Here is a 20,551-nt window from a genome sequence, read left to right on the forward strand (position 1 = left end):
AGAGTTTGTGGCTATTGGATGCACATAACTTGAGTTGGACCATTTTGCCCCTATATTAAGTGGTTCAACCAAAATATCTAAGGACATGTTAAGAATTTGTAACAACTCTAATAAGAGAGGATGATGCTCCAACCATCTATCTATTTACAAAAAATTGAGTTTTTCACCTTTCGAGTTTAGATTTTTTGTCCTCTAGTCTTTCTGCTAAGTGAGATGTGGAGACTGAGACCTAAAATTTGCGGTGTTGTTATTTGTGCAAACTCTAGCAAAGTGTCTGACCTTGAGTCAAAGCAATATTTGCTCTAAAATGCATGGATCATGTGCTTTCTTTGATTTTACTTTTGTTTTTTTTCCTCTCTCAAATCCACTTTTAGTTTTTGGGTGATTTTGGTTTTCTACATATTTGAGACTGGTCGGGATGGCTACATAAGTGCCAAGACCTTGGAATAACATATCTACCAACTCATTTGGTTAGGTACTTCACGAACTCGATTTAATGGGTTTTTTTGAGAATTTTTTTGATAAAAACCATTATGTAAAGAATGGTTTGGTTAATCCATGCAGTTTGAATAAATGGGATGGACTGAAACTCCACAAATATCTTCCTAACCTCCTTTTGAAGCTCTGTGCCAAGTTTCATCACAATCGAACTTTGATTATACAAGGATTTGGAGAATTTTTAGGGGGGAAATTCAAGATACAGTCGTGAAACCTGACCTGACCGCCTTTGGAACGTAGCAAGGATGGCATGACAGTTAGGTTACCTTTGCATCTCGGGCTCTAGGCAAGGCCGGATTATCCTGGTACCGTAGCAACCCCACCAAGTCGGCTACAGGGGGCAGCCAGCTAGCTAGACCGACTTTGAGGTTGCAGATTGCGTTTTTAGGTCGTGTTTAGTTGTACACCTAACACCTCTGACCTTTGATCCGAATTCTCTAGTGCCTAGAAAGTTTTCCAAACCATCGGTTGGTTTAGGCCTTGTTCGTTTCTACCGGATTGGTGGGTCAGAACGATTCCTAACCGGATTGCTTCTCTAATTTATATAAACTTTGATTAGGTGGAACAATTCCGGGTGCAATCCGATAGAAACGAACAAGCCCTTAGGTGATTTGTGTGTGGGCTCTTACTTCGTCCGGGTTAAATAAGTTAAAAGCACGTTTCAATCAATCCTTTATTTTTCGCTATGGTAATTGCTCCGTTGTTTTCTCTGAATTTTTTTCCCTAGAGGACATCCAGTCACTTGTTGGTGGCTTGAGCTTTGAAGCTTTGGCGTTCGGAGTGCTTGATGAATTAGAAATTGAGACGAAAGCCAAGATCGCTTTCGGACCTTCAGAATGTTTCCACTCAAAAACAAAATTGACTAGCACTTCGTTTGCATTTTCTTGTTCCAATGAAACTTTATCGTAAAACTTTTGCCGTGATAAAACTGGGCTAGAAAACTTCCTTTGTGTTTTCTTGTTCCAACAAACCTTGCGGCGGTAAAACGTTTACCGTCCTTTGTGAGAAAAAAAAACCCTAAGGGGTTGTTCGGTTGCTCAGGAACGGTGACATGGAATTATTCCTGGCTGGATTGTTTACCTATTTTATATAAGATTTTATCAGCTGGAATAATTCTAGGTCCAATCCTGGACAACCGAACAAGCCCTAAGGCATCATACATACACCGGACCATGAATATGGGTAGCTGCCTATCTCAACCAGCCGTAACAACTGAGATACATCTCATCAGTAACTAGAAAGGCAATCAACTTTTCACAAGCGCGCCTTGCAAGTGTAGTTCCTTGCATGATTTACATCTACTACGTAGTACATATATATGCTGTACATGCACACATGAAGCCATCAAATCAAATAACCTAACCCCGCCCGGGCCATGCATCATCGTCTCAGGGGAGGCGCCTGAGCATGACCTGCGCGCCGTGCTCCGGCTGCAGCATGCCGTGTGCAAACGGCGCGTGCGTGTAGGCCGGCGAGAGCTCGAACGCGAAGCGCTGCAGGATCATGGAGAGCCCCATCTTGGCCTCGAGCAGCGCGAAGCTCTGGCCGATGCAGGTGCGCGGGCCCCAGCCGAAGGGGAAGAAGGCCGGCGCGTCCCTGGACGCCCTGGAGACGCCCTCGGCGAACCTCTGCGGCCTGAACTCGCTCGCGTCGGGACCCCACACGTCCTTGTCGTGGTGGATGCACAGCAGCGGCAGCATCAGCATCACGCCGGCCGGGTACCTGACGCCGCCGAGCTCCATCGGCTTGTACGTCTGGCGCTGGAGCGCCGTCAGCGGCGTGTACAGGCGCAGCACCTCGTAGAGCACCATCGTCACCTGCATTTGCAGTAGTTGCACACACAGGTCTCTCGTCGTTAGCCGCAGTAGTGACGACCGGTTAGAGAGTGTGCCGATCGAACGGTAATTAAGCCTGTCTGCACTGGTGCTTACGATTCTGAGGCGGCTGAGGCCGTCGTAGTCCGGCGTCGTCCTGTCACCGAAGACGTGGAGCACCTCCTCCCTGGCCCGGTCCTGCCACTCCGGGTGCATGGAGAGCACGACCATGGTCCACGTGAGCAGCACCGACGTGGTCTCCATCCCGGCGAAGTAGAACAGCTTGCACTCCCCGATGACGTCGTCGGTGGTGATGCCGGAGGCCTTGGACTTGCCGCCGTCACCCCTGCAGTGCTCCATGTTGGACTCCAGGAGCAGGCCAAGGAGGTCGTCGCTCGCCGCGCCGCCGCCGGTTCTCAGCGCGTTCTCTCTCTTGGCGATGATGCCCTTGAGGAGCTCCTGGATCTCCGACGCGATCCGCTTCATCCTTCGGTTGGTTTTCGTGGGCAGGTACCTGCGAGAGAAACGCTCTGGGATTTAGCACGCGCTGCGCTATATATGCGTGGTGCTGCTGCCGCCTGCCGGTGCGAGAGGGGAGCTCACAGGTATCCAGGGATGTGAAGCTTGTGCATGGCCTGGACGACGAGCTGGACCTGCTCCCCCTGGAGCTGGAAGATCCTCCTGCCTTCGAGGTAGCTGCTGCCGAACGCGGCGCGAGAGATGACGTCCCCCGTCAGGTTCTGCATCTCAGGCCACACGTCCACCTCGCACGGCTGCTGCCCATCCGCGACCAGGCCTTCCCACCTCTCCACCAGGTCCGTGCAGCACGCGGCGAAGGCCGGCAACATCCGCTGTGGAAACAGAAGACAGAGAGAATCAAAACAACTGTAAACCCTGGCAGCTGGCACATGCATGTTCATGGTCTCTGCAGTGCAGGTGGTGTGCGTGGTGGTCACCTTGAGTTTCTCGAGGTGGAACGCGGGGTTGATGATCCTGCGGTGCTTGGCCCACTTGTCGCCCTCGTGGCTGCCCAGGCCGTTGTGCAGCATCCTCTGGAGCTTGCGCAACTTGAGCTTCTCGTAGTGGCCGAACTTGTTGGACAGCACCTCGCGCACCAGCTCAGGCTTGGTGATGGTCACCCTCGGCACCGGCCCGAACCAGGTGATCGACGTCTTGCCTGTCATCGTCAACAGCCATGCATTTTCATCAGTCGTGCTTCTCAGTGGGATTTTTTTTTAATTTCTGCTGGGGGACGACAGCTGTTGCAGATTAGAAAACAAAAAAGTACGAGCGGAAACAGCCGACAGCAACCAGCTGTGGACGAGCAGGATTGGCAGGACTACACACGATGGAGGAGCACATTATTGTTGGAATTATTAGTAGTAGGGAAGTGTGGTTTGGTGCGAGGTCCATGATCCATCTCTCCTGGGTGCAGGCATGTGGTTGTTGACAATATAATGTATCTCTACAATATCCTACGGTATACTAACCCACATGGAAATTTCTTGTCTTGTATATGACTCTATTTTCAGAAAATGGGAAAAGTAGTCCAGCAGCAGCTATGTAAACATCTCTGTCCGTGTTTGAAACACGGCAGAGAAAAGCGTGTAGTAAAGATCCGAAAATGAATGGACCGGTACTAGTAGTCAACTTTGGACTCCTCTCGATCGATGTGTATGGAATGGAAGGACGACGACGAAGGTGTTTTCGGAGGAAAATTCAACTGAAGACGAATGAAGATTTGAGTCAGAACCACAACCAGTTGCCCGCTACGTCTCGTAGACACACCACCACCGCCACACAGGACCTGTTGACCTCGCGAATTTTGAGACGACCATGACCAGGCAAGGCCGGCGGAGATGTCGTACGGGTGGGTGTGTGTGCGCGCGCGCGCGCGCGCGCGACGCGATCAAAGGAAGAGTAGCCAGCAGGAACGAAAGGAAAGCAACGTGCGTGCGTGCGTGCGTGCAGTACGTACCGTGCTCCTTCATGGTCTGGTGGAACAAGGGCATCGCCCTGGGCGCGACGTCGTGGCAGCCCAGCGGCAGGGGCCGGGACCTGGCCTCCCGGTTCAGCTCCTCCGTCAGCGGCGCGTCGCCCGCGAGGGAGCGGTACGACGTGCCGCAGAGGCCCTGCGACCGCAGCGCCCGCGCCAGGCGCCGCGGCCGCCACCACGCCCACTCCAGCGCGCGCACGGCGCACCACGCGACCGCGAGCGCCGCGCACAGCAGCGCCAGCAGCTTCCACGGGAGCGGCGGCGCCCGCGCGTCGCCGACGGAGCCGCCCAGCAGTGCTGCCTCGCCGCTGGACGCCATCGTGGTCGGCTGGCAGGCCGTGGCGCGCGGTGGCCGGTGTGCGTGCAGGCTAGGCAGCGAGACGAACTGGATCGTTTTCTGCAGGCTGACGGGGAGCGCAATGTTGTTTCACCTACTACTAGATCGGTGGGGGGAGTACGAGTAGTAGCTGCTCGGTGCTCACCGTTGGACGTTTTTATAAGTAGAGCCGGGTTGCTTCGGCGCGCGCATCGTTTGCGCTGTTTAGAGTTTTGCGAGCCGTTTCCGCGATGGTTCTACAGACCGGAGCCGTGGCTGGTCGTCCACTGGTCTTCTCCGGCCACGCGTGTAGAAGCGCCACAAATTTTTGGAAAAAAGAAAGACGTACATTGCGCAAAGAAAAACAGGGATCAAACGTAACACGCACACATATATGACCTTCTTCACACAAAAAAATTAAAATTAAAGTCAACCACCTCGCAGAAAAATAAATTAAAAATTAAAGTGGACACATAGTCTATGTACCGGATATTAAGGTGTAGATACTCCACTTTATCTCAGCCAAAAAGCTAAGAGAGAGATATGAGTGAAAAGAAGACATGTCTATTTTTTATAGCATGTTCGCTCGCTCGTCCTCCTTTAGCTATTAAGGTAGTACTATCCGGCAATGTTACGTTGCGCTGTGTGTGACTTTATGTCATGTTGGATTTAACTATTTTCTCACCACTCATCTAGAAGGTAACAGCTTGGTTGTTAAACGACACGTGGATGAGAAAATAAATTTATTATACGTGCTTCACGTGTGACACACAACGACTCGTGTTTTAAAAGGAGTAAAGACAAGTTCCTATGTCACCCTGATTGCCTTACTCTTGGCCTAACTTGTACCTATTGTTTATTTTTTTTCTTTAATATTGTGAGGACAAGCTGAGGTTATTATATAAAATTTAGTAGTAAAGTTCTTACTTTCCAAACAGCCCTTCCATTCAGAGCTCGGCTTAAAACATTTTTTTATCTCTATATCTAATAGTTAGTTGCTAAAATTTTGCTAGCAGATGCTATTTGGTACCGGCAGAAGTGGTAATGGATCGTGATCCAAATGTTTCCTCACAATTTTGATAGGGCCCTGAATTTATTTTAGTTAAAAAATGAATAGAAACATAGTCAGATCCTAATATGATCCGATCATTAAATTTTATAGTGTAAAACTTAGAGCCCATTGTCGCCCTAGATACTGGTCCTGTAATGGTATCCGATGGTAGTACGGTAGTATGCTTAGGGTCTGTTTGGTTAGGCTGTGGCTGTGAAAAAGTTAATATATGAGGTGTGAGCTATGAAAAAAAGTTGTTGTGAGCTATGGAAAAAAATGTTATGGGCTGTCGAAGAGCTAAAAACTGTTTAGTGAAAACCACTAAAAATCGCTGAAAGTTCTTCCATATATATTTTCACAATTCTATCCGAAAACCACTAAAAACAAATAGATACATATATACTTTCAGTTTTGCATTGCGAGAAAATTGGCTTTTAGAAGAAAAAAAACTGAACCGTTTGGTTTGCCTTTTTGGCTTTTAGAGCGCAAAAGCTCAAGCCAAAAGCTTAACCGATCATATCCTTAGTTATACGATGGCGCGCCCGAAACCATAACATGCTTAGTTATGCATATGTTTGGCATTGGCAAATAAAACGTCTGCAGGAGCGTAAAGCAGCTTGAAACACTACAATTTACACGTACAGGCCTATATCGTGCACCGTTGTCTCTTTCAGTCGCAGCTTCACTTGCCTGCTGCAAGTGTGTGACATGATAGCGCCTGCTGCTAGCCGCGGCATCGATCTGTTGCTGTTGGGAATAGAATGTTGGGTTGGGAGCTTTGTTGCTCTTGGGCTCTTCGTCGATCTTGGCTGGGAAGGGAAGCAGCGTGGCGTTGGGGGGCCATGTGCGTGCCCGCCGGCCAGTTCGTACTTCGTATTCCCTGCTCGGTCTCGTGCTTTTCTATAGGATCACCAGGCGCAGGTGCGAACCTGCCTAGAAAAATGAGAATTTGACGACTGCTAGCTGGATGCTTGTCCTACAATACTCGGGCTCTGAAAGCGTGCGCTGGGACAATCACACACGTGGTACGGTGCTGTTCGTGGATCTGGAATCAACGTCAACGTGGGATTCATTTTTCTAGTGTGTATATATATGGACTCTAGGGTCGTTTCTGAAAGCAGTAAAAATCATTTGCTACGTACTGACAGTATGAAGCGACGACGACGACGACAAACAAACAGCTAGCCGATTTGACCGTACGTGCTCTGACCTCTGACGTGTGTGCGTGTAAGGAAAATGTTGTAGTACGTCTGGTCTGGCCGTGGTGTTTGAACGAAAGGTGTGGGAAATGAAGTCAAGGGGCTTATCGATCTAGTGGCGCAAGCGTTACAACAAAAGCGCAGCACGTGCTCCTTCTCTGATATATTCGTCGATATTAATATTTATTTAGTGGGGAACAGAGATAAAAACATGCGTAGTATTAGCGTGCATGTGGTTCCCTTGGACGTTTTGTATCTTACCATCGACAGGTTCCATCCCAGCATGCCTCTTCTAAATTACCCATCTCCGCCATTATAAAGATAAGTATAACTAAACCCTATATATAAATTATATATATATATATATATATATATATATATATATATATATATATATATATATATATATATTTCTAAATTACACACTTCTATTAATGTTAAACTAAAAGTAAGCATAATGCTACGTGTCATTATATAAACCAAGTAAACATACATGCATTTCGATTCTATTTATTTATGAAGCACAAAAAATATTCTCGTACCAAACTACATATCAACGGCACTCGTAATTCTTTTAAAATTACATGAAAACCTCGTGGCAATAATGTTTTGAGCTATTTAAATTAAATCCATATATTTTATTAAAATATTGTGCCATATAAATATTAGTAATTTAATGTGACCACTTTATGTTTTTATAAAACAATAGTACTACACTTGTAATTCTTTGACATAAAAAATTAAACTTCTTGAGTGCCATGTAGCAGGTTCAAATGATTGTTGATGCCATTGTAGTAATAACTAAGACTGTACCTAGGACCTAAAACTATTTTTAATAAAATAAATAAAAAAGAATCTAAATAATTATGATAAGCACTAGATTTTAAATGTTAACACGTGGATAAAAGAAACTGCAACAACTAATAAGATCAAAGGTTGACAGCTAAAATGTAGATTTAACATGTCAAAGAAAGATACAACAAACTTATGTTTAATGCACTAGCTAGAAATCCCAACAAAACATCCACATTAATCCTTATGAGGTGCTAAAAAGGATAATTTCTAAAATTAACATAGAAGTAGAAAAGATTTGGCCATCAGTTTGGTATACTCTAGTCACAACCTATGTGCCATAGTACCATATAGTAGTTCAAGTATACATGCATACAATTATGACCAATATTTATTTTTAGTAACCCTCAAGATCAAGTAAACATGCATACATATCAATGACACTAAAAATTTACTTTAAGTGGGTGTTTGGCACGGCTCCAGAGTAAAACTTCAAGGGAGAACTGCACGGATCAAGCCCAACGCCCTAACTGTAGAGTTTCAAACTCCATATTGTTTGATAGTTACGGTACATCCTTCAATGGAGTTTAAAGGTATTTACCAACCACTGCTACTAGTTATAAGAAAACAATCTAGACTCTAGATCGGGCAGATTTGCTGCACACACAGAGTTTTGGAGTAGAGCTGCTCTGAAATGGAGTAAAGCTACGCCAAACGAATCATATTGATACTTCATTATAATTTACCTAACATATGGATACAAAATTGCAATAACTAATAAGATAAAAAAACTAAAAGCTTATATATATATAGATATAGTATTTAGAGCTCTGGGCTCTATTTAACTACAGAAAGCCCTGACCAGGTGCGCAGACCGCACCGGACCCTTTTTGGTTTATTGTACCTAACTGTGCTTACGCTAAATTATAATACGAGTTATGCTGATGTGTGTATCAGTTTATGCAAATATAGTCTGCGCATATTACGTGCATCAGGCCCACGATCCGGCCCACGCGTTCACAATTATTCAGTCCCACGCCGACACTATAAAAACACCCCCACGCCGCCAGGGATTAGGTTTTAGCGGCGGCGGCGGTTCCCTCGGGCGTGCGAGCGGCAGTGATCCTGGGGGCCAGCAGCGGTGTCGCCTCGAGGCAGGCGACCGACGGTGGCGCTCCACCAGGAACGAGCGATGGTGGCGCTCCACAGGGAGCTCGCCCGCCTCGCCGCCAGGTCCGTCGCGCGCCTGCCTGCTGGGGCTGGGCTCGGCGGGAGCGGAACCGCCGAGGAGGCCGAGATGGCCGCCGCGCTCATGGACGTCGCGGCCGCCAGCGCCGCCGCCTCCGCCGCCGTGTTCTCGACCGTCACGTCCGTGTCTGCCGCCGCGTCGTCGTGCTCGAACAAGAAGGCCCCGACGGCCTTCATGGCTGCTGCCTTCGCCAAGAAGCCGGAGACGCCGACGACGGCCGATGTCGCGCAGGAGAAGCACGAGGAGCTTGAGCGATGCATCGACGAGTGCGAGAGCGGCAGCAAGGTGGTGTTCAGGAGCATTGTTCGGAATAGGGTTTCGTTGCTCAACATCCATAGTCCGGCGATCTAGAGAATCGATCTCTCATATCAGTCGCCATCACAATTTAGTTAACGACTGTTGTATACTATGCTACATACGTATATATACAGTGTAAATACACGTTGAAACAATAGAGAATAAAAATATATATGTGCAGTTGGAAATAACACAGAAATTCAGTCAGCATGTATAGCCCCAGGGTAAATTATTAAAACTGTACTACTGTAATCATCAGGATGGCATTATTTTAAATGTTGTATGATTTACGCTAAAATTCACACTCATTTACGCTGTTTTAGCTCACGTTTTACGCTGGAATCCGCCCGAGCAGAACCCGCGAACTGCGGCTATAAATTAAAATTTATTTCCTTCTACTAATGCTCCTCAAACCGTAACTGTCCCTTTATTTACGCGATTATGCAGCACGTCTTTCCTTATATCAAACCGGTCAAGATTTATATAATGCATGGTTTATGTTATCATGTTACACATCGTTATGCAGTCGTAAACGGTTTATTTACGCATCGTTATGCAGTTGTTAACCGCCGCCAATATCACAGATACGAACGTGGACGAGCGGCTGTAAATGAGAATTTGTTTCCTCCCGTAACTGTGCCTTTATTTACGCGAACGTGGGGCACGTCTTTCCTTATCTCAAACCGGTGGATATTTAAATGTTGCATGGTTTACGCTATCATGTTACACAGCGTTATGCAGTCGTAAGCGGTGTACACATGATAATATTCGTTCCCGTGATTCGTGACCCAAAATATTCCTTCTATGCATGATTTATGCACATTTCTACATATATTTATGCATGCGTATATTGCCTGTCATATGCATGGCTGACGCATGCTGGCGTACAGTGGGCCGACCGCGACCTGGTTGGCGTCCTGACTGGGGCTTCCCTCACTAACGGAAGCCCAAGGCTTCCATTACCTCTTCCCTATATATATATATATATATATATATATATATATATATATATATATATATATATATATATATATATATATATATATATATATATATATATATATATAGCCACGTTTGAACTAAATACATATATATCACGCTCAATAAAAAAAGAACTCTCTAGGCTGCTAACCATCTTCTACGATAAACCACACCCTTATAAATATACGCACGTGCACCATACCCTATGAGGTGCTAAAAAAACTAAATATTTTAATAAATAAATTAAAGTGTACGAGTATCAAAAAACCTAACCAACCCAGCCACACTCAGTTGATACGGTTGCAATAATTGGCGTCTGGAATCGTAAGAAAATCAGCATATGCGGGGGGATGGTGTCAAGGTGATATGTAGCGTCGCATTCATGTTCTCCTACTTTAATTTTAGCTAGCCCTACTAGGGACACATGCTCTCTACACGGAGTCTCTCTCATGCATCAACCTATTGTGCGCGTCCATGTTTTCCTTATTCTTTCAGTACTTTGCATATATGCCGATTGGCGGTAGAGATAAGATATGCTCATCCTCACGACCTCACGCCATTTTCTCAGCTATTGCGCACATGGCGATCGCACCATATAGCAAAATTGTTACAGGCACTAACTAAAGAGAGTAAATAGAGCATACCGGTGATCGGCCTGAAGCGGAAGTTATTCCAATAAATTCCACATCTGTGTGTGTGATAGGCTGATGACCGTGTTAGAATTACGCGTGGCATTCTCCTTTTTTTTTATTTTCTTACTGGTCCCACCACCGGAAACGAGCGCTTTGCCGAGTGCCCGAAGCACTCGGCAAAGCCTTAAAAACACTCGGCAAAGTCTTTACCGAGTGTGGCACTCGGCAAAGAAGGCTCGACAAATAGTGCATCGGCAAAGCCTTCTTTACCGAGTATTTTTTCTCGGGCGCTCGGCAAAAAAAGCAGTCGTTACGGCGACGGGTGACGGAGACGACGTCTTTGCCGAGTGTCTGCCCAGCAGCACTCGGCAAAGAACCCGCCAGGGAGGGTCATCATTTCAGATTCTTTGCCGAGTGCTACGTATGGCACTCGGCAAAGCGTGACTCTTTGCCGAGTGTCAGAGACATTACACTCGGCAAAGAACCAACCGGTGCCCAGGTCTTGGTTCTTTGCCGAGTGTAAGTGAGCATGGTGTTCGAAGTTTCCGGTCCGCTCCTGAAATCAGTCGTAATTTGTGCTAAGTAGCATGGATATCATTTTTTCATGCACTGTTTTCCAAGTTTCGAGTGACCTGCAGTTCAAATCTGAATTTTCCGAAAAAATTCAAATAAACGAACTAAATCTACTAGCTATTGCAAACACTGTTATAATTGTACTAAAATGGTACATGTAGGTCTACATAGTGTAGGAACATACCACAAAAAGTTTGGTGGTCAAAATGTAAAAAACAAAAATATGGTTTGCCGAGTGTCTATAGAAGACACTCGGTAAAGAGTTCTTTGCCGAGTGCCCAGTATTTGGCACTCGACAAAGAAGCCTCTTTGCCAAGTGCCAGGCTTTGGCTCTCGGCAAAGGCTGACGACCGTCAGCTTTAGGACGGCCGCTGACGACCCTTTGCCGAGAGCCTTCTCATGTCTTTGCTGAGTATGGTCCTGTGCCGAGTGTCCTGCACTCGGTAAAGAGGCTCGTTACCGAGAGCCGAACTTTGCCGAGTGCGGCTCTCGGCAAAGCCTTCTTTGCCGAGTGCCCGACAAAAGACACTCGGCAAAGAGTCCGACACTCGGTAAAGCCTCGGATTCCGGTAGTGTCCATTGAAACTTGGTTTGATTTTTGTTGATAACTAACCCTCTAATTGGTTCCGTGGGTGAGTGTGGCCTAGCCCTGGCTCATGCGAGCTCAGCCCGCTGGAAACCAAACGTTGCTTGCGTATCTGCGCATGCAATCAGAAGTGATATTTTTGGTTTGTGCTATAGCTGTAGATGTAGTCTAGATCACGCGTATGCAGGTAACTAAACTGGATCCGTCACTTGGTCAACGCATACAGTGAGTCCTAGTGGACGGATGCAAGCATCCAATCACGTGGTGAGTAACAACGTTAGTGGACTACTACACGTTTCGTTGAGGTGAACGGTTAGGCTTAGTCCACAAGCTTGTCTTGAGCTAAATGAATGACCTAGACGAGGTGCTTAGGACCATGAAGTAAAAGAATTCAAGATGAGATCAGGAGGTGAAGGATAGCCCGAAGGCAAAGGTATAAGCTAAGGGTTAGTTTGGAAGTCCAAAAATCGAAGGTGATAGGAGGGGCTAAAATCCCTTCCTCTACTTTAATCCCCACCGATTTTGTGACCCCTAAACTAGTCCTAAGAGTTTATTTGGAGCAAGGGGATTGGAGGATATTGAGGGCTAGTTTGAGAGTCGAAACCTCGGGAGGATTGGATGGGCTAAAATCTCTTCCTTATTCAATTGAATAACCAAGAGCTAAAATAACCACTATTTTGGGACGGGGAGGCTATTGGATAGAAAGTGATTTTAGCCCTTATTCTCCTCGGATGCCCTTACTCCTAAACATGTCCTAAAGGTTTGCTTTTGTCAGTCAAGGAGTGGCCAAATTTATGATAAATAACTATACTATAAAAGTAAAGATTCTTTAACTAATACGGTTATCTAGTGGGCATTATGTGAGAACTACATCGAGTGGCGCAATGGGTAACCAAGTGGAAACCTTTAAAAATGTTGGGTGCTAAAGGTCGTATTGGTTGTCTTGTGAGACACCTCTTGAAATGATTCACCTGGAAAGGTTTGACCGTTTGAGAAAAGAGTTCATTGTAGTATTTTTACAGAGCTCTCCGATAAGACTATCTCTAGTAGTTTATCCATCTCCATCTCTATATTTAAACTTTACTATAGAAACAGTATATTCTACAATACAAAACGTTACAAAAAAAGTGTTAGTGCTGACACAGTCTGAAGGGCACTGGAGCTCTTTGGTAAGGGGTACCGAAGAGTAAGGGTGGCCTCTTGGCTCAGTTTGATCATCTAGGTGTAAGTTTTTATAGCGGTCCTGACGTCACTAGACTAGAGCTTAGTTCACAACCTACTTGCAAGAATATATCCTTCTCGTGGTCACTGGAGAAAATCCCTAACGGACACGCCAGTGTTAGTGTCACATGACCGGCCATATGGGTTAGGCCTTGTTTGGATCCTCATGGCTAATTATTTGTCAGTGGCTAATAATTAACCGATAAATAATTAGCTAGCAACAATTAGCTAAAGTATCTTTGGAGCATTGGCTAATAGATATGTTTTCACTCTACACGATCTATTAGCACCTATTAGCAAGATCAAATGGCTAATGAGCAAACGGTTTGCTAGTCTCTGGCTAACAATTAGTCAATTTATCAGCCAGTCTGTTTGGAGGCCAAGATGCTAAAATTAGCTGGCAACCTATTTGTCACACGGATCCAAATCCAAATAGGGCATTAGCCTTGATTAACCATACCAGATGCACTTATCTTGTTCTCCATGTAAATCTGTTGTTGCCTTTGCTCTCCATGTGTACTGTTTGATTATAGGTAAAATGCAGTTAATGCCTATTGTAGCTATGTAAGGCATATTCTATGCAACATTAATATTCATTTGAAGATTAGGGGCCGCTATAATCTGATCAGATTGAATCTTCATACTAATTTTAAATGGTTATGCCATTATATGTATTTGCAGATAAGATGATCAATGTTGGTTATTGACTTCCTGATTAGTGCACATAACTGGTTGATACGAATGGTTAGCAGGCACAGGTAGTGCAACCACTGCAGTAGTGATATTAGTACTCTTGCCCTTAACTGGTGCATCTTTATATTTAGTTTCTCCAATTCTGGTTCTCATGGTAAGTGGACTGCTATTATAATTTGTACCATGTTTTTTTATTTCCTGAGAGCAGTTTTTGTTCACGTCAAGACCACCCTGCAGAGGGTTACCAGAGCCATATTTTGACCTCGGCGAGAACCTAAAGCACACACTTCAGTAAGTTTTTACTGCATATCAGCAAGTGGAGATGGCATATGAGCAGTGATGTCAGATACAAATACACATTTAAATCATCAAAAACTGACACTATAGTGCTGTCGAGGTTGCAAACACATATTTCGTCAAAATATGTTCTTACATCACATTTTTTCTGCAATATAAACTATATTAAAAGAAAATAGGGAGTCTAAATAATATAAAAAACAATCTATGGATGCCTAATCCCAAAAAAACGAGCTAAGATTATTTTCTGGGAGAGGGAAACATCTTCAGAGCCTTGGTTCAGAAGATTATTAGTATAGAACCCAGATGACATTGTTGTGCTACAAAAAAGATATGAGTTGTCAATGCCATTCCAATCAGATGAACTAGCGCTAATGTTCTTAATGTCATTCCAATCTACTGTAATGTAGTAAACTGCATTGTACAACAAAAATAGAAGGACAGAACACAGCAAAGGAAAGACTAAAAATAAACATCATTTAAATAACAACAAGACTAGCTTGTGGCAGAGAATAAGTAGAAGTGTAGAATCCATGAAAGGATAAATACAAATGATAATGCTGAAAAGGGCTGACTTCTTAACTGAGGTGAAACTTCTCTATACACGAAGATATATGATATATCCATGCACCTACAATTCTCCTGGCCCTCTCAAACTCTTCTTATTTACAGCCAATTGAAAAAACGGAGGAGCTGTAACACTAGTAGCCAAGCAAAAAACTAAATGCAGTGTTTTCTCCCTCACATAGCATGGTTCATGATGTACGTGTTGTTGAGCTGCTACCACATGCTGCTTTTGGCACATACACCCCACATCAGCTCACTCCACAAAGTGCTTGTTTGGTGGCTAGGCGTAGTAATCATGAATAGTACTCCCTCCGTTTCTTTTTATAAGTCGCTGGATAGTGCAAAATTACACTATACAGCGACTTATAAAAAGAAACGGAGGGAGTAGCTAGCTTTTGAGTTCAATTGAGATTATGTCCCGGCACAACGTGAGGCATTCCCACATCAGGCCGAGCAGAGGCAACCGTCCGCCTTCCAATCTCATCTAGGGCCATGCCACTTCTTGGGAGACGGCGTTGGGATTTAGGAGGAGTGCGGCAAAATTATTGGGCCGTCTTTCAATCTCATCTAGGGTCATGCCACTTCTTGGGAGATGGCGTTGGGACTTGGAAGGAGTACGACAAAATTATTGGGCCGCCTTCCAATCTCATCTAGGGCCATGCCACTTCTTGGGCCTTCCAATCGTTCGAATGGTTCCTAGATTTGGGACCAGTGAGATTGAGGCCCAAAATTATTTGATGACTTTTTTTTTATAAAATAGGACTCCTGTTGGAGCACTTTTGTTAGTAGGAAGTCATGTATTTTAAGATACATCTCCTTTTGAGGCTCTTTTTGGAGTTGCTCTTATTACTAGCAAATTATCCTTATATTGCTACAATTTTTATTTATGCTTAAGTATAGAATATAAAATATAAAGACATGTGTGTTGTGTTAGCTAGGTGACTGAGAATGAAAGTTTAGAGTCAACAACAATGGTTTAAAACACTATTTATACATAAGTTTAGTATTCTTTTCAATTTAAATGTGAGGGGCACAACGACGATGAAAATCATGGAACCAGAAAAATAGGGTGCTCTAATATATATAATAGAAATTAGTTTAATATCTGATATGTAGACCACATATTTATTTTTATGGATGGTATCAAATATAATTATGTGTCATTACAACACAGAAACATTGTACTAGTGATACATGATAGCATAGTACAACCCAAATTAACACGGGAAGGCCTCCTTGAATTTTAATCATAGCAATGCCATCAGCGAGATCGACATCATCATTGTGTCGAGATCATATTGCTCTGAGCTTAAGTTGCGCACCATGCATGGGATGCAACGTTATCACGGTATGCGGCGCGTGAGCGTACGACGGCGCGAGCTCGAACTGGAAGCGCTGAAGGATCATGCACAGCGCCATCTTGGCCTCCAGCAGCGCGAAGTTCTGGCCGATGCAGACGCGCGGCCCCCGGCCGAACGGGAGGAACGCGCCGGGGTCCCTGGAGGAGGCCCTGGAGACCCCCTCGGAGAACCTCTCGGGCCTGAACTCGTGCGCGTCGTCTCCCCAGATGTCCGGGTCGTGGTGGATGAGGAGCACGGGCAGGTCCAGGAGCACGCCGGCGGGGTAGGTGACGCCTCCGACCTCCATCTCCTTGTCCGTTCGCCGGACGAGAGTGGTCGCCGGCGGGTACAGCCGGAGAACCTCGTACAGGACCATGGTCACCTGCAACAGTATACGTCGGTTGCCATTTTACTCGTCGTTTTGCATGCACAGTACTACGTACGTAGTGCAGGAAAAAGAACAAGGTAATCTGAATGATCATGAAGAAGTGCTCACGGTCTTAAGGCGGCTTAGGCCATGGTGCTCGGGCTTGTCTCTGCCAAACAGACCTAGCACCTCCTCCCTCGCGCGGTCCTGCCACTCCGGATGCGCGCTTAGCACGACCATTGTCCACGTGAGCAGCACCGACGTGGTCTCCATCCCGGCGAAATAGAACAACTTGCACTCCTCGATAACGTCTTGGATCGTCAGCCCCATGCCGGCGGTGGACTGGCTATTGTTGTTCCCGTCGTCGTCAGCGTCGTCTCTCGTGCTCGTCGTCTCCAGCAATACACCCAGCAAGTCGTCTTCGCTGCTCTCGCCTCGTTCCATCGCTCGAATTCTCTTCCCAATTATGCCTCGCAGAATCGATTCCACCTCTCTGTTGTTCTTCCGCAGCTTTCTGTTGTTCGCGGTAGGCAAGTACCTGACGAAGGCAAACCCGGGGATCATAATGTTTTGAATGTTCGTCATGACAATCAGCATGCAGCAAGTTGATGAAGTAGTCGTGCTAACTCACCTGTAACCGGGGATTACAATGTTTTGAATGTTCGTCATGACAAGCGAAGCCTGTTCGGTCTGCAGCTGGAAAATCCTTCTTCCTTGGTGGTAGCTGCTGCCGAACGCGGTGCGCGAAATGACGTCTCCGGTGAGGTTCTGCAGCTCGGGCCAGACATCCAGCTCGCAGGAACCGTCCGGGCCGAGGCACTCCGCCCACCTACTCACCAGCTCTTGGCAGCACGCAGAGAACGCAGGCAGCATGCGCTGCACATCTCGCGCCAATTAGGTCCATCCAAACGATCAACTCTACGCAATAATGTATAAGTACAATCATTATATTCTGTGTGTACCTTGAGCTTCTCAAGCTGGAACGCAGGGCCGAGGATCCTCCTGTGCTTGGCCCATCTCGCACCCTCGTGGCTCGCCAGGCCGTCGCCCATCACCTTGGCCAGCGCCGGGAAGTTGAGCTTCTCCAAGTGCCCGAACTTGCTGGACAGCACGTCCTTGGCCAGCGCCCAGCGCAGGGTCGACGATGGTCACCCTGGGGGTGGAGCCGAACCAGGACATGCTCGTCTTCCCGTGCTCCAGGACAAGCCGGTGCAGGAACGGCGTCACCCGGTGTGCGATGTCGTGGCAGCGCGGCGGCAGGGGCTTCGACCATGCCTCCTTGTTGGCCAGCCGGCCGTATTCCCTGAGGTCGCCGGCGGGGAAGCGGTACGCCGTGCCGCGGATGCCCTGTGCGCGCAGCGCCCGCTCCAGCCGCCGGGGCTGCCACCACAGCTGGCGCAGAAGCCGGCCGGCCTGCCACAGAAGCACCTGCAGGGCCATGAGACCCCCGAGCAAGAAGGTCCATGGCATTGCTGAGGCTGCTGCAGCGGCAAACCACACTTCAAGAACCATACTTTGAACCTCGACGAGAAGATATTGTAGGATCTAAATTGAGATGGGTATGGTACGGTATTTGGGGTCGATCAGGTTAAATAGTGATTGCCACACTGTGGCTGAACTTGTCTTTTGTGCCCATTTGTCAATTAGCATTGAGGTCAGTGTGAGTCTGAAGGCAATCTGGTCAACCATGCGCATGCCCATGCCTTGCTCCAAAGGTACGTGGTGGAGAAGCTAATGGGCGATGCGAATTATGAATCACTGGATTGTTGAGGAGGCAATCAGGCTAGCCGCCGGGCACCGGCCCCTTCCCGTATTGCGATAATGCGATGCGAGTATGAGAAGCTTGGAGTCTCAGACTTTGACCTTCGAAGCATGGCAGAGTCAGACTGCCACCTCAGTTTGCAGAGAGCGCATATCCCGCTCAATATAGCATGGCTGTTATTCATTCATTCGTCATCCATTTTGTTTTTTCTTTCAGTCATGAATCATGATGATGTTTATAACAGAGAAGGCTCTCTCAACAGTTCTAGTTGTCACTGACAAAATTAATACAACCTCAACAAGACGATACACTAAACTAAAATACATGTGCCTATCTCTAAAAGCATCTTTGTAACAAGGTGTCCAAGATCATTACAATCTCTAATAGTAGCCAAGCAGGAGCTGTCGAGGGTGAGGCGGTGAGCTGCTGACGCTGCTGACGCCTGACGGGAGGGCGGGACCGCGGGAGGCCCAGCGTGTGCTGGTGCCGCCCCCGGGAGCCCGTCGTGCCATCGCCCGGCGATGGAGTGGAAACTAAAGAGCCCTGTCGGACAGAGTGTTGGCGAGAGCCGAGGCACAAGCGTAGAGCGCGGGCGGCAGCTAGCAGTGGGCAGTGGCACGTGACCGGGAGGGGCTGAGGGCTTTAGCGTGACCTATTTTCTCATGGACTTTGTGGGCCTATTCACACTGATTAGTGGGCTGCGACCGGGGCTACAACCGCGGATGTAGATCCGCCCTGGAGGCACATAGGGAAACCTTGGAAATGAGACCTACATAAGAGAACACTGCTAATAGAAACGGCGTGTGTCATCACAATGACAACAGAATGTCTTGTACTGTCTCTCCCAACAAAAACAAGGGTGTTAGGCTGCTTTCGATGGATCATATAAAATAGATGACATGACACTGTATATGACATTGTTTGATACTATTTACCGAGTGAAGTTTAAAATAATGGGGTAAGATAGAGGATGGGATATGGAAACTGCTGGAGACAGCCTTAGCCATGACCGACATGATGGTATCACGATGACCACCGCAAGCACACAATCCTTGAAGGCAATCAAAGCCTAACCAAAAACAACATAACAGTAATGTATATTACTTTTGATACTGTCAGATGTCAGAGGCCAGATGTCAGAGGCCGACAAAAATTTGAGTTTACTGATGAAAATTAGCTAATTTTTGTTGGCTTGAACTCACTTCGGTCAGTTCTAGCAACATCCATTAAAAAGGCGAAAATTGTTAACATCCGTCGGCAAGCCAACTGAAGTTAACTTGCTTGCTTACTTGTGTGCCTCCTTAACTGTCTGCCATTGTAGGAGGTTATGTTCCCCTTATATAGTCGAGAGAGCACATAGTTACATAGAAAAATAGACGGGGTCAGCCTTTTTCAGACCTACGGGTCACAGGACATCTCCTATGCTTCTGAGGGCCTATTGTTACTAGCGGCTCTAGCCCTCAAGGCCCTGCCACTTCTGGAGCAAAAGGTAGTAGTGTCTTTCATAGGGCCATCCAAAACTTCTTTGTGAGGAGGTGTTTTGGAGGAAGTCATATGGGTGGTTAGCCTTGAAGTTTTTTTCTATCTCCTCATGTCTTATCCAACGGCGCTTGTCGGTGTTTCGAAACCCGGGGGGTCCCTGGACCGACGAGTGAATTGTCGCCGTGTGCCCCGGCCCAGATGGGTCGACGCAAGGCGGAACGCGAAGGGGGGGAAAGGAAGCAGCCGGAGGGAGGCAGGCGTGAGAGAGTGGATCCCGCGGCCTTCGTGTTAGCCCCGCGCCTGAGTCGGGTGCGCTTGCAGTAGGGGGATACAAGCGTCCACGCGGGAGTGGGAGCGAGCGGCCTTGCGCGAGCGCCGTCCCGTCCTTCTCCGCGCGGGCCAACCCTCTGTAAGAGGGCCCTGGTCCTTCCTTTTATAGGCGTAAGGAGAGGATCCAGGTGTACAATGGGGGGGTGTAGCAGAGTGCTACGTGTCTAGCGGAGGAGAGCTAGCGCCCTAAGTACATGCCGTCGTGGCAGCCGGAGAGGTTTTGGCACCCGGTTCGTGTGGTGTCGTGGCCGTCGGAGGAGTGCTGGAGCCTGGCGAGAGGACAACTGTTGGGGCTGTCGAGTCCTTGCTGACGTCCTCTTGCTTCCGTAAGGGGGCCGAGAGCCGCCGTCGTCACAGAACGTGCGGGGCGCCATCATTGCCTATCTGGCGGAGCGAGCCAGATGAGACACCGATCTTGTTCCCCGTAGCCTGAGTCAGCTCGGGGTAGGGTAATGATGGCGCCTCCTATCGACGTGGTCGGTCCGCGCCCTAGGTTGGGCGATGTGGA

At 47.1% G+C, this 20,551-nt stretch overlaps 1 protein-coding gene and 1 pseudogene across 2 annotated transcripts; both read right to left on the minus strand.

Annotated features, from left to right (window-relative positions):
• Positions 1 to 1,690: 1,690 nt before the first annotated feature.
• Positions 1,691 to 4,777, minus strand: LOC100273181 (uncharacterized). The gene is made up of 5 exons (NM_001147626.2): positions 4,291 to 4,777; positions 3,269 to 3,489; positions 2,916 to 3,163; positions 2,430 to 2,826; positions 1,691 to 2,315 (listed from the first exon to the last, which is right to left on the minus strand). The coding sequence occupies exons 1-5, from the start codon at positions 4,625 to 4,627 to the stop codon at positions 1,887 to 1,889; spliced, it is 1,632 nt and encodes a 543-aa protein (NP_001141098.2). The 5' UTR covers positions 4,628 to 4,777; the 3' UTR covers positions 1,691 to 1,886.
• An 11,129-nt stretch (positions 4,778 to 15,906) lies between these two features.
• LOC103651467 (cytochrome P450 72A14-like) lies at positions 15,907 to 18,093 on the minus strand (annotated as a pseudogene). Its single transcript, XR_564761.2, has 4 exons — positions 17,432 to 18,093; positions 17,101 to 17,345; positions 16,599 to 17,007; positions 15,907 to 16,484 (listed from the first exon to the last, which is right to left on the minus strand). The product of XR_564761.2 is annotated as a cytochrome P450 72A14-like (transcript).
• Positions 18,094 to 20,551: the final 2,458 nt, after the last annotated feature.

This window comes from Zea mays, chromosome 3, assembly GCF_902167145.1.
Source record: "Zea mays cultivar B73 chromosome 3, Zm-B73-REFERENCE-NAM-5.0, whole genome shotgun sequence".
Classification (NCBI taxonomy): domain Eukaryota; kingdom Viridiplantae; phylum Streptophyta; class Magnoliopsida; order Poales; family Poaceae; genus Zea; species Zea mays.